Below are 17,504 nucleotides of genomic sequence, written 5' to 3' on the forward strand. Positions count from 1 at the left end.
TATGAGGTCATTTCAAAAGCCAGACGTTGGTTTTATGCACGACAGTGGTGAATCATTTTGTGCGGAACAACCTCCAATCACCTATATAGTCACAATCCCCACTGCGACCTGATTACAAGTAAGCACAGTTATGACTGACAACTATTTTACCATAAATGACGCCTACATACTGCTTCCCAGCTAATGCTAGCTGGCTGGATGAAAGCTCACACATACCACAAAAAAACTGTAAAATCCGCAGTGTTACAGTAATTTAACCACATTAACCCTCTCGTTCCTATTTTGAGCATGATGTCATTATAGGAAAGGTTTTAAAAAACCTTTCAAAAATGTTCACATTCCGACCTACAAGCTCACAATGCATCGAGATGCAGCACATTGTGAGCTTGTAGATAGCTAAAACTATAATAGCCCAACTATAAAATAGAGCTTCAGTGTTTCACTTTCAGTGTTAAAATGAATGCTCCGGATTTAGTAATCAGCACACACACACACACACACACACACACACACACACACACACACAACTACCCGTTTACTATGTACTGCCATGACAACTGAATTTCCCTCATGGCATCAATAAAGGTCTATCCCTCTATAATCCTTAGTTTTAATTGAACTGTGATTTGGTTTCATTTGTACACCCTCACAGTCTATTCTCCTGTCCCCCACAGCACTTCAGTCAATTCAAGACCAACACCTATACAAGGGAGGTTCTATCCTCCTATTTTCCTTCTCCCCATGTGCCACTCAAAACAGCACTTATTACTAAAGGAGAATAAACAGGGGGTGGGGTGAGGTTGATGCTCCATTTCCCTGTCCCCGTGTACCACTCAAATCCGCAAACAGAAATAGCAGATTCCCATCCCCACAGTCCCTGGGGCGGCGAGGCCGCTGTCCCACTTCAGCTAGGAGGTCGTTCAACGGTCAGAGACAAGGCATGGATTTACACAACAGAAAATCCTGCTTTTTGTAAATAAATCTTTCTGTGTGGCTCCACCATGTTCAGACAGCCATGAGAAGAGGAGATCTGTGCAACAAAAGAGTTTAAGAGGCAAGAAGAAAATCCTGCCAGTGTTTAAATCAAGCCTATTAGTGAATTTCCATGCATGCACATTGTGTTGCCAGCAGTCATAAATGTATCGTGCCAAAGCACTAGATGAAACAAATAATCATTTGAATGGCACCATTCAGACAATCAGTACACTTTCAATTTCCCTCGAAGATACTCTAGTAGTGTTTAAATGGACAAATTATCCCAGGCTCGTCAAAAAGTGTTCTTGAAAACCAATAGGCCTGGAAAAAAAAGAACACATTCAACAGAGAGACACCACTTCAGGGGGTTTTGACAGAAACTGTGCAAGAATGGCAGCCGTTGGTTCACGTCCAAGTCCTGGTCTCTCCATGGTGCGAGGCATTCATCATCATTATCATGGCTATTCAGCAGACTTAATTCCCTTTAAAATCGGCTGTCAATTCTCATTTGGCTGCATTCTCCCTCTCAAGGGCTTTGAATTCTCTCATGGACTTAGTCTAGAGAGAGAGCTGTTGGTGACACAACGGCAGGAGAGAGAGAGAGACAGAGAGAGGCGTAGTGTCTGTGATTTGGAATCCATTTGGTTTTTTTCTTTTCTTTTTTCTGGTTTCCTAACCCAATGAGCGCTTCTCAGCATTAAAAGAGTCTTAATTGTGTGTCCATGACCAATCAAAGTGAACAGCGTTTAAAACCAGAGGCGCCTCTCTATGTTTAGCGTGTCCACAATTCTTAATCAGGCATAAAAAGCTAACCTGGTCCGAAAACACAGGATTGGGTTATTACATGTCTCAGGGACGTAGGGCCAACAATGCGAACAAGAGTCGAAAAGCTACACTAGCACTCCCCTAGGGGCTGTACTGTTCCTCACACCCAACGAGACAAAAGTGATTTGAAACCAACTGTCAAAAAAGCTGAATTTGCTATTATTTGGAAACAATAGATTATTTATTACCCTTAGATTATGAGATATCTTGTGTGCAAAGGTGACGTTTTAGTCTGACAGTGGCACTAGAGGCAAGGTGATGATGAGGTCACTCCTATATAGGCTATAGGGTTCATCCTTAATGGAGAATGATCAACCAACTGACAACCGCCATTGCAATCCTTATTCCCAATCCTTACAGTGCGTTTTAACAATTGGACTATGGTGATACCATCTATAGTTTGGTTAACTGTATTAATGATTGCAAGTTATTACAGTAGCTTACACAGCCATGGTATAACAGTTTGTTTCGTTGAGGTGTATCATGGATGTATTATTAGCAATTGTGTAATTTGACATGTACGATGTAGCATTGAAGGGTAAGTTTATTTCTGCCTCTTGGCCAGTTCCCACTTGTAAAAGAGACTCAGTCTCAATGTGTTTTTACTGGTTAAATAAAAATTAAATAAAACAGCGGGTGACAGCCGACAGCCTGCCATATTTATATTTTCCGCTGTTTTGAAATTTAGTCTAAAACTTCATTCACCAATGTCCCCATACCACTTCACTGGATATAATAATGATAAAATAAAACAATAAAACTACTGTCACCGTAACAATGTCGCAGTGTACCGTCAAGGACCTGTTCACCACCGCAGAGTCTAGACTCTAGTCTAGAGATTACAATGCACCGCAGTGCATTCGGGTAAGCAGATCGCCTGCCCTATTATGAACACAATTGGCCCGTGTTCAGGGGAAGAAAGCCGGGTGGGGAAGGTGATCTTTGTCGCTCCACAATACTCTAGGCTAGGGCGACACCTATCAGTGGGTTGTTGTTGAGTTGAACGGGAGGAGTGGGATGGAGAAGCTACGTCCTCTCGGTGGGGGCTCCTCACTGGCAGGTAAGCCAGTAGGATAAACAGCAGTAGCAGTAGTATAAGTATGCAGAGGATTAATTGGCATAATGACAATCTTTTTAATTGGGAGGTAAAGGGGTAAAAAAAAAAAACCTTCTCTCTGCCATTCAAATGATTTCTTTTAACATTTTCGACGCGTCGCATTGCTTATAGGTTGGCTATTTAAAAAACAACTTTTAATTTTGCATGGAATCTTTGCATGGAACACTCTTATTTGTACAGTGCACTCTGAATAAAAGGCTGCTCGCCTCTGCTCTGCCAGGCTCAGTGAGTACAGATGCGTGTTATAGTGTAATGTGATGCATGCTCACAGGGGTTACATAACCCCTGGATTTTAATGGCACAAAACTCCTCCTCCCTCCATCTCTCCCTGTGTAGCTGGAGTACAGTTGAGCACAGAGCCAGGCACAGATGGTCGGGCAGACATACACCATACACCACAGAGGTCAGAGGGGAGAGCTGGGAGAGGAAGGCAGCATACAATAGGGATGAATAGACTAAAAGGATGGATGGGTGAATGGAAATTAATACGAGGACATAACGGATGGATAAATCAGTTCGGATGAATAGTTTAGACAAATAAGATGAGGAAAACATGGACGGATGGGTAAACAAATAAATAACATGGACGGATGGGTAAACAAATAAATATTTTGAAGTACGGATGAAGAGTCACAAACAGAGGCAGGTGGAAACAAAAGCCTGAGTTATACTTTGCACGCAGGTGTCGTGCATTTAAAATAGCCGATCTACAAGTTCACCACGTGCAGCAGCGTGATGCCCTGTGCGTAGATTGAGCTTGTACATCTGTTATTTTCAGTGCACAACCAAGTATAAATCTGAATAGACAAATAGTGTGAAAGACCTACAGAGTCAGACAGAAAGGGAGATGGACAGAGAAACAGAGAAAAAGACAAGACGTGGAAATGTGTATCATGTCGACCAGTAACTGCTGGTCCATGGGACCTGCATACATAAAAGATCTGGGATTAATCTAACGAGGTGATGCATCTGCTCCGTGATTGAGTTCAAATGCCTACATCGACGTTTCAAAGAGGATAACACTAAACTACAACATTCAAACACTATGAGCCGTAAATCTATAGATAATCTATGAGAATCAGGAGTGAGACAATAAAACGTGGGATAATTTCAGGAATCCAGGCTTAACTCTATCAGAAGCAAAGAGAAACTAAAATAATGCCACGTCTTGTTGGCGGTGCGTTTACTAACTTTACTTCGGCCCGTTGTAAAGAAAGCCATGTTAAGTCGCCACAGACTGCTATAAAGCCTGAGCCTGTTATGTAAAAGGTTTTAGACTAGAGACATTGATTTTAACAGCCTCTAGATCAGTGGTGCCCACACTTTTTTTTTTTTACTTGAGAGCTACTTCCAAAACGACCAGCTCAACAAAATCTAACTACCGAAAAAAATATTATACCATTGCTGAAAATAATTTAATATGCATCTGAGGGGGCTTTGGAATAGCGGAGCTGGCATTACATATAAGACAAGACACTTGGAATGGGAAATAGTTGTACATTTACAACATCTATCTAGACTTTAGAGTCTAGAAGATGTTGTAAATCACCATCATCATTGCAACAAGCTCACCGGGACTGGATACCATTTTGGAATAAAAAGATGCTACCTTATATACTGTAGCACAACAGTGTTTCTCCAAGAGAAATCTAAATTTCTACTTAATGATTTGGAAATATGCTCACAGTCCCTGAGGCCAGATGAGCCATATGAAAAGTAGGCTAGCACGAAAGGAGTCAGCTGAGGTGGTTCGGGCATCTGGTTAGGATGCCTATCGGGCACCTCCCTAGGGAGGTCCTCGACGCACGTCCCACTGGGAGGAGACCCCGGGGCAGACCAAGGCGTCTCGGAATCCCCCAGGAGGAAGTCACTAATGTTGCTCTGGAGAGGGAAGTCTGGAGCACTCTGGTGGAGCTGTTACCCCCGCGACCCGACTACGGATAAGCGGTTGAAGATGGATGGATGGATAGCAGAAGCCAGCTAACCATGGTGTGAGGTGAAGTTATCTAGGCGGCTACGGTGCTAGTGGTACCAGGATGTCCATGGGGCAGAATGCACAGCAAAGAAAACACCCTTGACCTTTAACTCGATCGCGTGTGTGTTTGAGTGAGGGAGTCAGTGAGAGAAAAGGAATAGGCCAGCGTCTCCCAGGCAAATACAGATACAAAACAAAATGTCTGTGACCACAACAAATGTCACGTTCCTTCGGTTCTTATATAAAGCAAAATGTGAGCGACTCAGAAGAAGATAGGGGTGCCTGAAAAGGTCACAGAGAGAAAAAAAACAACAAAGCAAGTAAAAGAAAAAGGGGAACAGAAAAGGTCACAGTATGCCAAACAAAATTAAAGGCACTATTTTCAGAAAACCCTGTATATTTAAGATAAAACAGCAATACTTTTGGATGTACGGTCGGTCTTTGTTTAGCAGCACACTGTCACTTTGTGTTGTGTTTCAGGGCTCAAGTCACATGTCTATGACTCAAACATTAAAGCTTCTTAACCTACTTCTGCTTGGACCCAAATACAAAAAAAGAAAACTCTCTCCCCATGAGACCCAAGCTCATTAAAATTTGAGTTGTGCATATGCAGAGGCCCATCGGATGCCAAAGGCCAGGGGGCCGATTTGGGTCACCAACTATAGTTTTAACAGTCTTAAACCCAATATTCAATATGCAATTAAGTTGGTCCCCACCTTTTTTTTCCCCGTACACCAACTCTCTTTCTCTTCACTGGACATGGCATATTCACAACAGCTCAGAACACATCACTTTGTGGATCAGCTATTTTAGCTGAAAGTCTACCTATTATGACCCAGAATAGAGATGAGGTCAGCGTAGACTAGACTAGAGAGACAGGACAGAGAGAGAGGAGAGCAAGAGGAGTCGGACAGGAGCTCACAAGGCACATATTATGGTCTGTGTGTGTACCATTACTGACTTGAACCCCCAGGCAACCAGAATCTTGGCTTTATATGAAAAACACATGCTTTCCCTGTGTGAGCATTCAGAACCTTACCTCCATGGCGAGAGCTGCAGTCTGCTGGTCATAGTGGTTCAGAATGTTGGGCATGAAGGTGGCGTTGTATGGGAGCCCCTGGCACATGCGCAGGGTGATGGGCTCGCAGGTGAACGTGCTGTGGCTGCCTGCCGCTGCGTCCATGGGTATGGCCACGCACGCCGCGAGCATAGACACCGACAGCACCCACAGGAGACCCATGGTGGGTCGGTCAGCACAGCACAGGGTACAGACCAGACCACCAGGGAGGGGATCAGGGAGACGATTGTACAGTACCAAGGTACAGCATCGGCTTTGTTCAGCAGGAATCGCTGCAGAGCGAGGGCCAAAGGCTGGTTTCACCAGAGCTCAGCGACGGTGATGACGGGACACCAGGTTTACGGGCCGTCTGTAGCGGCGAGTCTGTGACCGCTCCTTCTCTTCGAATCAGAAAGAAACCGTCGACATCGTCGGTAGGCAAAATCCAAGATGGCCATGGCTGAGGGTGTTCACATCCATCACCAGCAGACTTTCATTCACCAATGAAGAAAATACGTTTCCATCAACTGAGAATTATGAAGGTCCCTTGTAGTTGCAATATATAGATTGGACTTTTCTGCCTTCGTTTTCTTGGAGACAGACCAAGACCATGGAGGCAGAGAATTGAAGACAAATGCAGAGTGAGATGATGTTTGGTCTGGGATCTGAAAAAATAATACATACAGAAATCTAATTTTAAAAATAGCAAAATACGTCTCTTCAGTTATTCAACATAGCCTATACCCTATATGGTGTATGTTGTACTTGACCTGAAAATGACACCAATTTCATAATAATTGTAATAAGCTAATTAGATTGAGAAAGCAACCCACAATGGGCTGCTGTTTAAAGAGGGTTGGTAATTGCTTTCATGGTCTGTTAGGGTGGGTGGTGATATGGATTAATGACTAAACATTATTAATTAATATACTATTCTGCTCACAGCTTAAAAATCATACATGGTTAATTGCATTAATGATTGCAAGTCATTACAGTAGCCTACACACCCATGGCATAACCCTAGCCAGACTAGTATAGGCTACTGTATAACCCATAAAGTCAAATATAAAATGTAGATTGGAATACATTTAAGGTTGAGTCAACAAAACCTTAAGCTGATAAGCAAAGCAATATTATTAGCCAAATTTGAATTGATGGTTAGGACTAATATATGCATACACGTAACACTGTATATAAATATATCCTATATTATATAGGCTAATATAAATATAAGGTTATTCAGTGCGCCCATTACCTGTGCGTAATGTTATGGGCGTGCTGGCTATTCCTGTTCACGGACCGCTGCTGCTGCCGGGCAATTCACGAATTAAAGCGCTCGTGTGAAACGTGTAACTACTATGGATCATGTATGAATGAATCATCACAGGTGAAATTGTGTCCTATCTATCGGTCATAGCTGTCGGCTCATCATCTGCTCGATCAAATGCGCGTACAGAGATAAACATTGAGGCCCCGATAGCCTAAAATAATGTCATGCAAAACGTAGCGGAACAAAAGATGACGGTTAGTTCGTGTGTGTGCCGATAGTAGCCGTATGGAAGCTCGTCTATATCCACGTCCCGACCGGCGGCTCCGCTGCTTTCATTTACACGCTGATTCCAAAGAGCGACTGTGGCGATTAATACGCAAAATGTCCGCTTTGTGAAACGCGTTAATTTCTATATTCTATAAAGGAACTTTACCTTGATATTTTGTAGAACATTCACGTGGGGCTGGCTGCGTGCGGGGTCTTCGCTGCTCCTCGACTTGGTAACAAATAACAATGAGTGAATGACCCACCCACACCTCCTCCTCCTCCTCCTCTCTCTCTTCAGTTCTCACAGCAGGTTTACGATGTCCCCGTTCCGCGCGGCCGCGCATCGTGGACGAGCATGGCTATTGAAAGTAAAAACGTTAATCTATGGAGAAAGTAGTAGCCTATATATAGTTTGTTGTCTGACTGCAGTGACTACACAGTTCAGTTCTAAAATGTACACATTTAGGCCAGCATTGAGGTTTAGGCTATAGGCTTATATAGTCCAACTCCCAAGCAAGCTATGCTCCCAAGTAAGCACTATTTAGGCCTAAACTTAACATCGCAATGAGAACATAGCTACTGGCAATTACTGTCATCATACATTTTTCATTAATGGCGTCCGTAGGCTACAAAGCACTTCATATCCAGGCAGAAACAGCCCGCCAACAACAATGTTACAACCTAACAGCCCGTCGACAACAAATGTTACTGCCTATCTATCACTGATATGTTATCAGTAACAACACAGTTGTCAGCATTCACACCATGAGTCACACATGGTGTAGGCCTGTAATGTAGTAATCTCATCTACTCTACACTGGTTCCGGCGGCGGGTCCGGGGACCTAATGGAGTTTGGACCCTGCCCATTTCCATTTGCAGTGCACGCACAAATGAACAGTTTATTAAAAAATAAGTAGGAGGTCATGTGACCTAATGCAAAAAGGTTGAGAATCACTGTAGTAGAGGCTATAGTAGTATCCTAATGTGGGTTATACTGCAGCGCCCCCCTGTGTGAGCAGCCGGGCATTATGGTCCCAGCAGACGGTTGTCGCTCAAGGCAGTGTTGTCACTCCGGACATTGGGACAACGCATTAGCGCCAGATGACTACGAGAATAGGGGGGACTCTGGGAGGGAGGGCAGTCAATGGCGCAAGCGCTCAACGACGTCACTATGGTAACATGTAAACTGTTTAGTGGTAAAGTCAAAGTGGGAAAAGAGGAAGCCTCAGAAACAGTTCTTGCACAGTGCATCTGAGACTGAGGATCGATCATGTGCATATGCCTGCCATCAGTGCCATGATCTGTAGGCATGACTTTGTAGATAAGAAGAACAGATGGTGAGTTGAATGAGACAACTTTGCTTTCAGAAATGTACACATCAATGATCAAGTCAATGAAGTCATATAGTATTGTGTGTTGCATGTATGTTTCTGCCTACCGGTATTCTTTAATCATAACAAAGCTGATGAGTGTAGAGCCGCAGACACATAAAATAACAAAGCATGGTACAACTACATTCTTCATTGTTTTAAAACGTTTTAGTTTGTTAGTTCATTTCAATGCATTCTATATGTACGTGTTTAGGGAAAACACTACACTGTGATCTACCTCAATCACCTCTGTAGAACAGAAGTATGCCACTCGCACCCAGAACATCTCTGAGCTCTGCAAAGATGCAGACCAAGATGAGTGCCTGGACTCCTCTCAACCACCAGCTGTCCAACAACTATGTAAGTCAGTCATCTGGCATTGTATCACTCTTTGCTTTTATCCACTTAAGTCCTATATAATTCATCTCATGACAAAAAGCTAAATTAGACAATCTACCAGCTCACAATATTCTCTAAATGTTTGGACAATTTGGAAAATGTTAGTATTACTTAGATTCTAAGAACAATGTCCAAAATACGGCCACTTGTTTGTCCATAAAAATACTAATCAACAACATGCAACAACATACAGTAAGCAGGAATGATAGTGTGGTTGAATGCAGCATGGTTAAAACAAATAAGAAAAGAAGAAAAAAAAAAAGAGAGAGAGAGAGAGAGAGAGAGAGAGAAAGGAGCACATATTTTTAGCAAAGAGTGAAAAATCTCAAACAAGGGAAATGGCACAAAAAGACCAAGGCACAGGAAATGAAAAGGCTTTATTTTAATGGCTAATGCATGGCAAGAATAAAAATGTAAAAAACGCGTTGTGTTGCAGGGCATTGGCGACCGTGTCCTTTTTTATTCTCGCCATGCATTAGCAATGAAATGAAAGACTTTTAAAATTGTCCCATAACTTTTCACTTGTTTTGCCATTAAGCATTCACAATATAATTCCTTCATTATAATGTTCATGATATTGTGGGAACTTTAACTAACAACAGTTGACACTTCTTCCTCAGGTATTCATGGAGAGACGAAACCTTTTGGAAAAGTGGGTAAGTCAAAAGCACATATTCAGAAATAGCATCTGTCTTACTTACTTACACTCCTCTTCGTCGTGGGTATAAGGCTTCAATGAGCGCTCTCCGTTGCATTCGATCCCTGGCAGCATGTTGCGCCTCTCCCCATGACAGCTTCATCTGTTCCAGCTCTTGTGTCACAGTTCTGCTCCAGGTGGTTTTGGGCCTCCCAGGTTCTTAGGCTCTTAGCATCTGTCAAGTAAAGGCTTTTAATTGATGTCTTATATGCTCACTGAAAAAAGAAGAAGAAAAAGCAAGAACAAAAATCATATTTCTGGCGAACAGTTGTACGGCATTCTATGAATGAACTCACTTGAAGATGAACATTCTGTCTTCCTTCATCTCAGTTTGACAAGTGGTCTGACAGCCAGAGGAAGGCCGTGTTGGAGGACTTCCTGTCCAGGTGTTCTGTGGGCCAGCTCAGGTACCTGGACCACAGTGTGAGCAGCAGACTGCCCCAGGAGGCCGCAGACTTCACCTGCCTGCTACCCAGAGTCCTCTCCCTCTACCTGTTCTCCTTCTTGGACCCCCGGAGCCTCTGCCGCTGTGCCCAGGTACTGATCTGCTTCAAAGGTGGAGGTATTTGTACTTTTACTAGTGATGGGGGTATCAATGTATTTGTAAACTGTAATCAATAAGAATAGGAAAGAATTTGGGTGTGAGAATGACTCGGCTGTGTGTGTGTGTGTTGATGAAGACAGTAGAGAAGTGACCATTTTGGAAGTGGCATGTACATTTGACCACAGTCTGGAAGAGGCATTCCTTACCATGGTGCTTAAGTACCAGCGTCTTAAGGATGCTATTATACAGCTTGGCTACAAATGTAAACTACTTGTGTTCATATTTGGAAGCCTCGGTATGTCCATAAATCAGTCGTGAGGGGCCTGCAGATTGCAGGCATGACCAAGCCGTGAGCTAAGGCATCGGCTAAATTCTGTTCAGTGTCTGCAATAATTGGCAGTCACCATATATGGAGAAGGCGATGCTTTCTGTACCCGTGATCTGTATCCTGAAGCACTTGTAGAATTTCTTGTAAAATGAATGTGAATGCAAATAAAGATGTTAAATGTGCGTGTGCGTGTGCGTGTGCGTGTGCGTGTGCGTGTGTGTGTGCAGGTGAGTTGGCACTGGAAGGCTATAGTGGAGTTGGACCAGCTGTGGATGTCCAAGTGTCTGAGGCTGGGCTGGTGCATCAGCTTCTCCCCGACGCCGTTTGAGCAGGGTGTCTGGAAGAGACATTACATAGAGATGGTACAGGGACTGTGGATCAACAAACCTCAGGTCTGGAGATGAAACTAGTGGGATTGTAAATATCCATTATCTTCTTAGCTATACTTAAGTTCTGATTACTTTTTTGTTCAATTAATTGAATAATCAAGAACCCCTTTATTCTGTTTTTTGACTAAATATATTAGTCTGACTAACCACATCATACAATGGTTACGAAAAAAAAGAAGCTAGTTTACAAGCTTACAACACGTCCTCATCAATTTTTGATAATTTGATTTTATAATCAATTAAATCTTTGCTTGCCAGTGTCAGAAATAGCAGTATCACCACATATATTTGTGTGAGTGAGACTCTTTGTGGGGTTTTAATTTTTCCAGACCCCTTCTGCAAAGCAGCAGTTTGTGGTTCCAGAGGTGACAGCCATTAGCAGCACACGGCCAGAAGCGGCTGAACCAGCCTCCAGTAGCGTAGTGCGTTCAGCACCTGCCACCCATCGAGGCAGGAGCACCCCTGGGAGGGGCTTAGGGGCAGGGACAGGGAAGCCCCCCACTGGACTGCCACCCTGGAGAGATGCCGACAGACACCCCAAAGACACCCTGCGCTTCAACTACCTGGCCAACATGGACCCCAATGAACAAGCACAGTAAGACCACTTCCCTCAGGTCTGATAATCTCCCCTTTCAGTTGATACATTTGATTTTATTGCTGTTTTGTTTTATACCACTTTGAACACACAGTAACGTCCTCAGTCTCAATTGGAGATTGTATTGGCTATTCAAGAGTGTAGAAATGGCAGTGTGACGGGAAATGAGTAGTTATTGGATTAATTGTTACCTTTAGGAAAATGTCCCCATTAGCTGCCTGCTAAGCAAAAGAAAAACTGTTCTCACTTGTGTGAAGAATGTATCGGTTTGATACTCTATCCAAAGCACACTTCACTGATGATAAAAAATACGGTAACTTACAGATTTTGTTTATATTGCGTTTAATTGTGCAGCAATTACTGTACCTCCAGGGTTTGATTTGCTGTGGGGGGGTCGGTTATCCATTTGTATTGCCGGTGGAGATGTTTTATCCCTGCTTCTTTTCAGCTATTTCTTGTATGAGTGTTAATATGGGCTTAAGTGGATCTCCCCTGCTTTTTGTTTTGTTTCCACCTCCCACAAATCGAACCTCATTAATGCTTTATTGCTGCATATAATGAGAATTGTTTCCCCTAGTTGCACCACTCACCAGCTCAAAAATCTCCCTCCTCAGGCAAATGAGAAGCAGATATGCAGCCCCCACCACCACAACCAACAGAGCTGAGCCAGACAACACAAGGAAAAAAACCTTGTCGGAGGCCAATTATAAACTACGCAAAGCAAAGTCACTGGTAAACCAGCACTCCTACATCCATTATGATGATAACCTGACTAACAGAGAGACCCCCCATTACCTGACTCTGCAGGGGAACTCCCCAGAGATACCAGCAGCAATACCTGCATAATGCACTGTGTGTGCATTATGGTCGAGCCATTACAGGGAAATTAATGCTAATTACGAGTTCCACACAGGATGGAGGATGATGGAGGACAAAGGAAGACCAACATAATAATGATGACGGTGGAGACGGGGGGGGGAGTTGAAAGAAAGGGCACATTGAATATGCAATAAACATTTCAGTCTCTGTAGTGCTTTCATTGGGTGTGTTTTTAAGGGAGTAGGAGTGTTTTTCATTCACTTACAGTACCTCAGACATTTCAAATTGGCTTTGAGTTAATATATTGTTCTGATGACTGCAAATGAATGTACCCATCTAATACATGTAATTGTTCTTCTTTTCTCCTCTCTCAGATGACTCTGTCCCTTGATCTCAGCTCCAGCTCGAGCCCCGCACCACCCTCCCAGCCTCCTCTTCATCATCATCAACATTATCACATCCAGAGCAGACCTGACTGGGCCACTCGCAGTCTGGACTATCCCATGACCAAGGACACGGCAAGGAGCCTGGTGTGCTCAGCCCAGTGGAATGCTGGGATACACCCGGGGCCAGTGAGGTCAGCAGTGCCTCGGCTGAGTGCGGAGGGACTGAGGGCATCATTGCGCTCACATCGCACAGCTCCCAGTAAGACTACACACAGTGCATACTTGTATATTGAAAGAAGGGCTGCAACTATGTCATTTTCTTAGCTGATTACTTTTTCGATTAATCTAATAATCGAGAAAAGGCTACGCGAGTAAAATAACCTAAAAGTCATTGGAAATTAGTTGCTTTCTACCCGTGCCAATTAGGAGATGTGACTTCCTGCTAATGGCCTAAATATCTCCTGGTCTCAGGTACTCCACTGTTTGAATGCCAGCCATGGATATTGCATGCCTCTTCTAACCAAAATGAGGAGTGAGTCACATTGCCCCCCTCAGGAGGATTTCAGAACTACAACACACCTAGGAGGACTACTATCTACTTGAAAATGTTCAACTGTGGCAGTGTTCTGAATGAAGAGTGATTCATTAGGTTAATTATCTTGACTTGGAACTTCAGTATACGACTCATGAGTAATGCAAATAGATTGGCTACTTGAAGCATATTTCTAAGACTTATTTTAACAAAAGGATATCACTTATGTCACATTTAACTTGATACTACTATAGCTTGTCCTTGCTTGTTGTATATTTCTGTATTTGAGAGCGAGTGAATGATCTGGTTTTGATGTTTTCCTAAATGGATCATTATGAAGACTTGTTTAATACTTACTGTAAAATTAAGCCAAAAGAACCATGTCCATGTAAGAAATGTACCACTTTTATTTGTCAGTCCACACATCCCATCCAATATGCAATACAAAGCCAATGCAATTCTTGAACATCGAATCATCAGACATTAAAAAAAAAACACACAACACAGCTGCTTGCATGCTGAATGTTACACAGTAGCATATAGCAGGATGTATACTTTGTCGTACGGTGTTGTCACGCACATGACAGTCATAGCCCATCTACTACACAAGCTCACAACGCATCACGGATGGGACATGTGAACCTGTAGATAAGCCATTTGTGGTACGCAACACTGTCGTACAAAAGAGCATAAATTGGCCACGGCCATAACAGAAAGCATGGGTTCTTCAACCGTGACCGACCAAGTTGAAAGAGACTTTTTCCTCACTAATTGCAACTCTGGGAATCACTTCAGTCAGTGGATGTACACTATCAATATCATACGTACACTCTCTTTACATCTCACATAGTCCACGTGTACAGTATTCATTCATTGCATATAAAAAACAATTGCATCCAAAAAAACAAAACAAGTATGGCGCTCACACAATATATTACTAAATACCAGGATGATCACAAAAATGAACAATCAACATGCCTATCTAAAATGAATGGTAGATAACTGATGCATTAGTAGCAAATGTGAGCAGGGTACAAGGCAGAGTGTGTTCCATTATATGGCTTATGGGGTGAAATACAATATAAAGCTCAATTGAAGCAGACGTCACTATTCAACTGAAACTGCGACACCGATGATATATCCATGTTACAAATGTAGAAGGTTAGTCCCATTATTTGCCAGTTTACAATAATGTTTAATTTATTCTAAAACTTAAGGATTTAAGGCAGCTGGTAGACTGCAATGTAGTTCCTACACCACTGATTATAAGCAATTGGTTCAAAATGTAGCCTGTATTGTGGATAGATGACACTGTCTAACGTTGATTGGCCACGCAAGTTCATTCTAGACGAGAAATATTATTGGTCCAAAAAAGACATTATTGTATTGCCTGTGTCTGCCATGCCTGCCAGCTAATCTGGGAGCTGGTCGGTGACCTTTGTTTCGTCCCCTACTCCCCGTTTTAATTTATTTTAAAGGTATACATCCATCTCCAATTTGGTGTTCTTTGGAACCCAGTAACTCAATTACGATTGATTGATCTCCAGTGATGGATGAGCGGTGAAGCTTCACCCATCTCTATATATACTGTACCAGTACTGCAACTGCACTGAATGATTTGTGCCAACAAGAGCCTTTCTATCCCTCTGCCTCAAATCACTACCTTGGTTGAGAGACACAAGTGTTATTCTAATGGATACTCATACTCACTTAATACAAAATGGTTTCAGTTGTTTGATTTGCTGTTGCCGCCAGACGGTTCTTTGAATACAAATGAGTTCCTGTCTTTTGTCTCTGCATTTGCCATTCATTAATTAGAATATGAGACTTACAAAAGCAATATTGAAGCACAATATGCTGATGAATGTAAAAGTACGACAGTGAATAATAATGAGATTGTCTGATTCTGCAAAATTTTGTTAAAGGTCATTATTTATTCATGGAGAGCTCCATTAGAGCAACCTTGAGTTATAATGAAGGGCATATCTACAGTATATATATATCCTTTATTTACCCTGAGTGAGTGGAGTGAAAAGAACCAAGAGGGTGATAAGCTTGCCCTGGTTGGTCAGCTGCCTTATCTTTCCTAGGGGTTATACGGCACCTGATCAATCATGGCAAGTCACTGTGTGCTGAACTGGCACTATGAGCGACCTCTCACAATGTAAAATATGGACAAAACTCGACTGCGACACATGGTTGCTGTGGATGGTTTGGTAGAATTCACAGCTAAGTCGACTCTGTACAGTATGTCATTCAGTCACAAGAAACCAAAACACAGCAGAAAACAGCGACTTATGGTTCTATATGGTGCAGAAAAAAACAACAATGGTACCAGAGACAATAGACAGAGACAACAGATCATTGAACAGATCATATAAAAGCTGAATGAAAAGACTCAAAGGCATTTTGGGGGTATAAAATAAAGTGACATAATAATATGTATGCCCCGATTGGCCATTTGGCCCCTGCTTTGGAAACGAGGAATTACTTATTTGTTAGTTCCCCTTCCTGAAAAATTAAAATCTTTCAAAGGGGCCTAACCCCAGCATCCATTCTGGGGGGAACATTAGCCAAAAATAGCCGATCGGTAGATCGGCTATTTTTTTGGTTAAGAGAATTCCCTCTAAGAGATAGAGGGTTTAAGTGGTTTAAAAAAAAAAGAACACACATTATGGAACACCATTCATCACAATTTCAAATCCCTACCTGAGCAGAGTTCACAAAACATGGTATTCTTTTTTGCTCATACGATAGGAATTTATTCAGAATTAAAGCTTGTGTATTTTGGAAATAACTTTTTATCTTGTTAGATACAAAAGCCACACGCACGACGAAGAGAGGAAGAATACGCACATACTTTAAACCAGACACAACACTTAAATTCATCACTCTGAGCTTTGCCATACAACAAAAGAAAAAACTTTTGGTTGGTAGATACATTTGTCGCGGCGCACATATTATACAGTAGGCTGCCACCTCTTCCGTCATCACAGCCTCTACCCAATACACAACAAACTGACATCAACTGATTGGTAACATTTAATTTGCAAACTAGCAATGGCATGACAGACAACCTTTATCACATAATAATAGCGGTAGGTATGTTTGATTGTTTTGAACAGGAGCTGGATGGCAGGGGGCTTGCTCTAAAAAGTCGAACCCAACAGCCGGAAAGAGTGCAACATGCCGGTGACACAAACGCGGCAGACAATAAATCCAACATGAATTTTCTTTAGAAAATAAGTGTCATGTTGTTAACAAGCTAATTCACTGAAACTTGTTTCAAGATAACTCAGTCACCCTTTAATCGCTAAATCACTATTAAAATCAGAACTATAGTAAATTGTCTCACTCCAAGCCATTTCCCCCACAATCATTTTAAGAAGAATGTGTTGGTATTATGCTATATATTATGTTTAACTTGTTTTGATGGACATTTGTCATCACACTCAACTCCTCATTCATAGAATTGGCGTGCAAGTTGTGTGTGTATATAAGGCTGAGGGTAAGTTAGGTATGTGCTTCGGCAAACAGTTTTTGTTTTTGCTATGGAAATGGTACATGTTCTGTGGGTTTCAGAGACTTGGAGAGAATGACTATGTAAATACACACAAGTATTAACATCGAGTCTTTTGTTTTCTTTAAATAATGTAAACATATACATCTTTCTGAGGTCAGTAAATCGATCCTCTTCATGTTTATTAATATATATATATATATAAAAAAGGAAGTGTGTTACTGGAGCATTGTTCGAATGTTCTTCGGTGTGGATTCGTCGTTCAGGTGTTTTGTGGTGAATCTAAATACAAAGAAAAGCAATGCTCAGATCAGAACGAACCTAAACTCAACACCTGCAACCTCCACATAGTTTGAGAGCACGAGATGCGTCGCTACAGGGGCAAGCGCCAAGCTCTACCGCTGTACTCTTGGTTATCCACATGAATACTAGCGTCCC

At 42.3% G+C, this 17,504-nt stretch overlaps 3 protein-coding genes across 4 annotated transcripts in view; 1 reads left to right on the forward strand and 2 right to left on the reverse strand.

Moving 5' to 3' along the window:
• Nucleotides 1–7,762, reverse strand: part of fzd3a (frizzled class receptor 3a) — a 30,120-nt gene extending 22,358 nt beyond the window's left edge. The window contains exons 1-2 of the mRNA XM_083790055.1: nt 7,653–7,762; nt 5,932–6,614 (exon numbers count right to left, since the gene is read on the reverse strand). Coding sequence (XP_083646181.1) covers nt 5,932–6,132 — 201 coding nt within the window. The 5' untranslated portion in view covers nt 6,133–6,614; nt 7,653–7,762. The remainder of the gene's footprint in view (nt 1–5,931; nt 6,615–7,652) is intronic.
• A 1,359-nt stretch (nt 7,763–9,121) lies between these two features.
• On the forward strand, nt 9,122–14,981 carry fbxo16 (F-box protein 16; the record flags this gene model as incomplete). Its single annotated transcript, XM_083790574.1, has 8 exons — nt 9,122–9,217; nt 9,877–9,912; nt 10,284–10,490; nt 11,053–11,217; nt 11,544–11,809; nt 12,424–12,541; nt 13,003–13,273; nt 14,959–14,981. The coding sequence occupies 8 exons, from the start codon at nt 9,122–9,124 to the stop codon at nt 14,979–14,981; spliced, it is 1,182 nt and encodes a 393-aa protein (XP_083646700.1).
• Nucleotides 13,930–17,504, reverse strand: part of fam49a (family with sequence similarity 49 member A) — a 45,327-nt gene continuing 41,752 nt past the window's right edge. For both annotated transcript variants that reach the window (XM_083790719.1, XM_083790720.1), the window contains exon 12: nt 13,930–17,348. In XM_083790719.1, coding sequence (XP_083646845.1) covers nt 17,285–17,348 — 64 coding nt within the window. In that variant the 3' untranslated portion in view covers nt 13,930–17,284. The remainder of the gene's footprint in view (nt 17,349–17,504) is intronic.

Source organism: Protomyctophum parallelum (assembly GCF_964188405.1).
Source record: "Protomyctophum parallelum genome assembly, chromosome: 19".
NCBI lineage: Eukaryota > Metazoa > Chordata > Actinopteri > Myctophiformes > Myctophidae > Protomyctophum > Protomyctophum parallelum.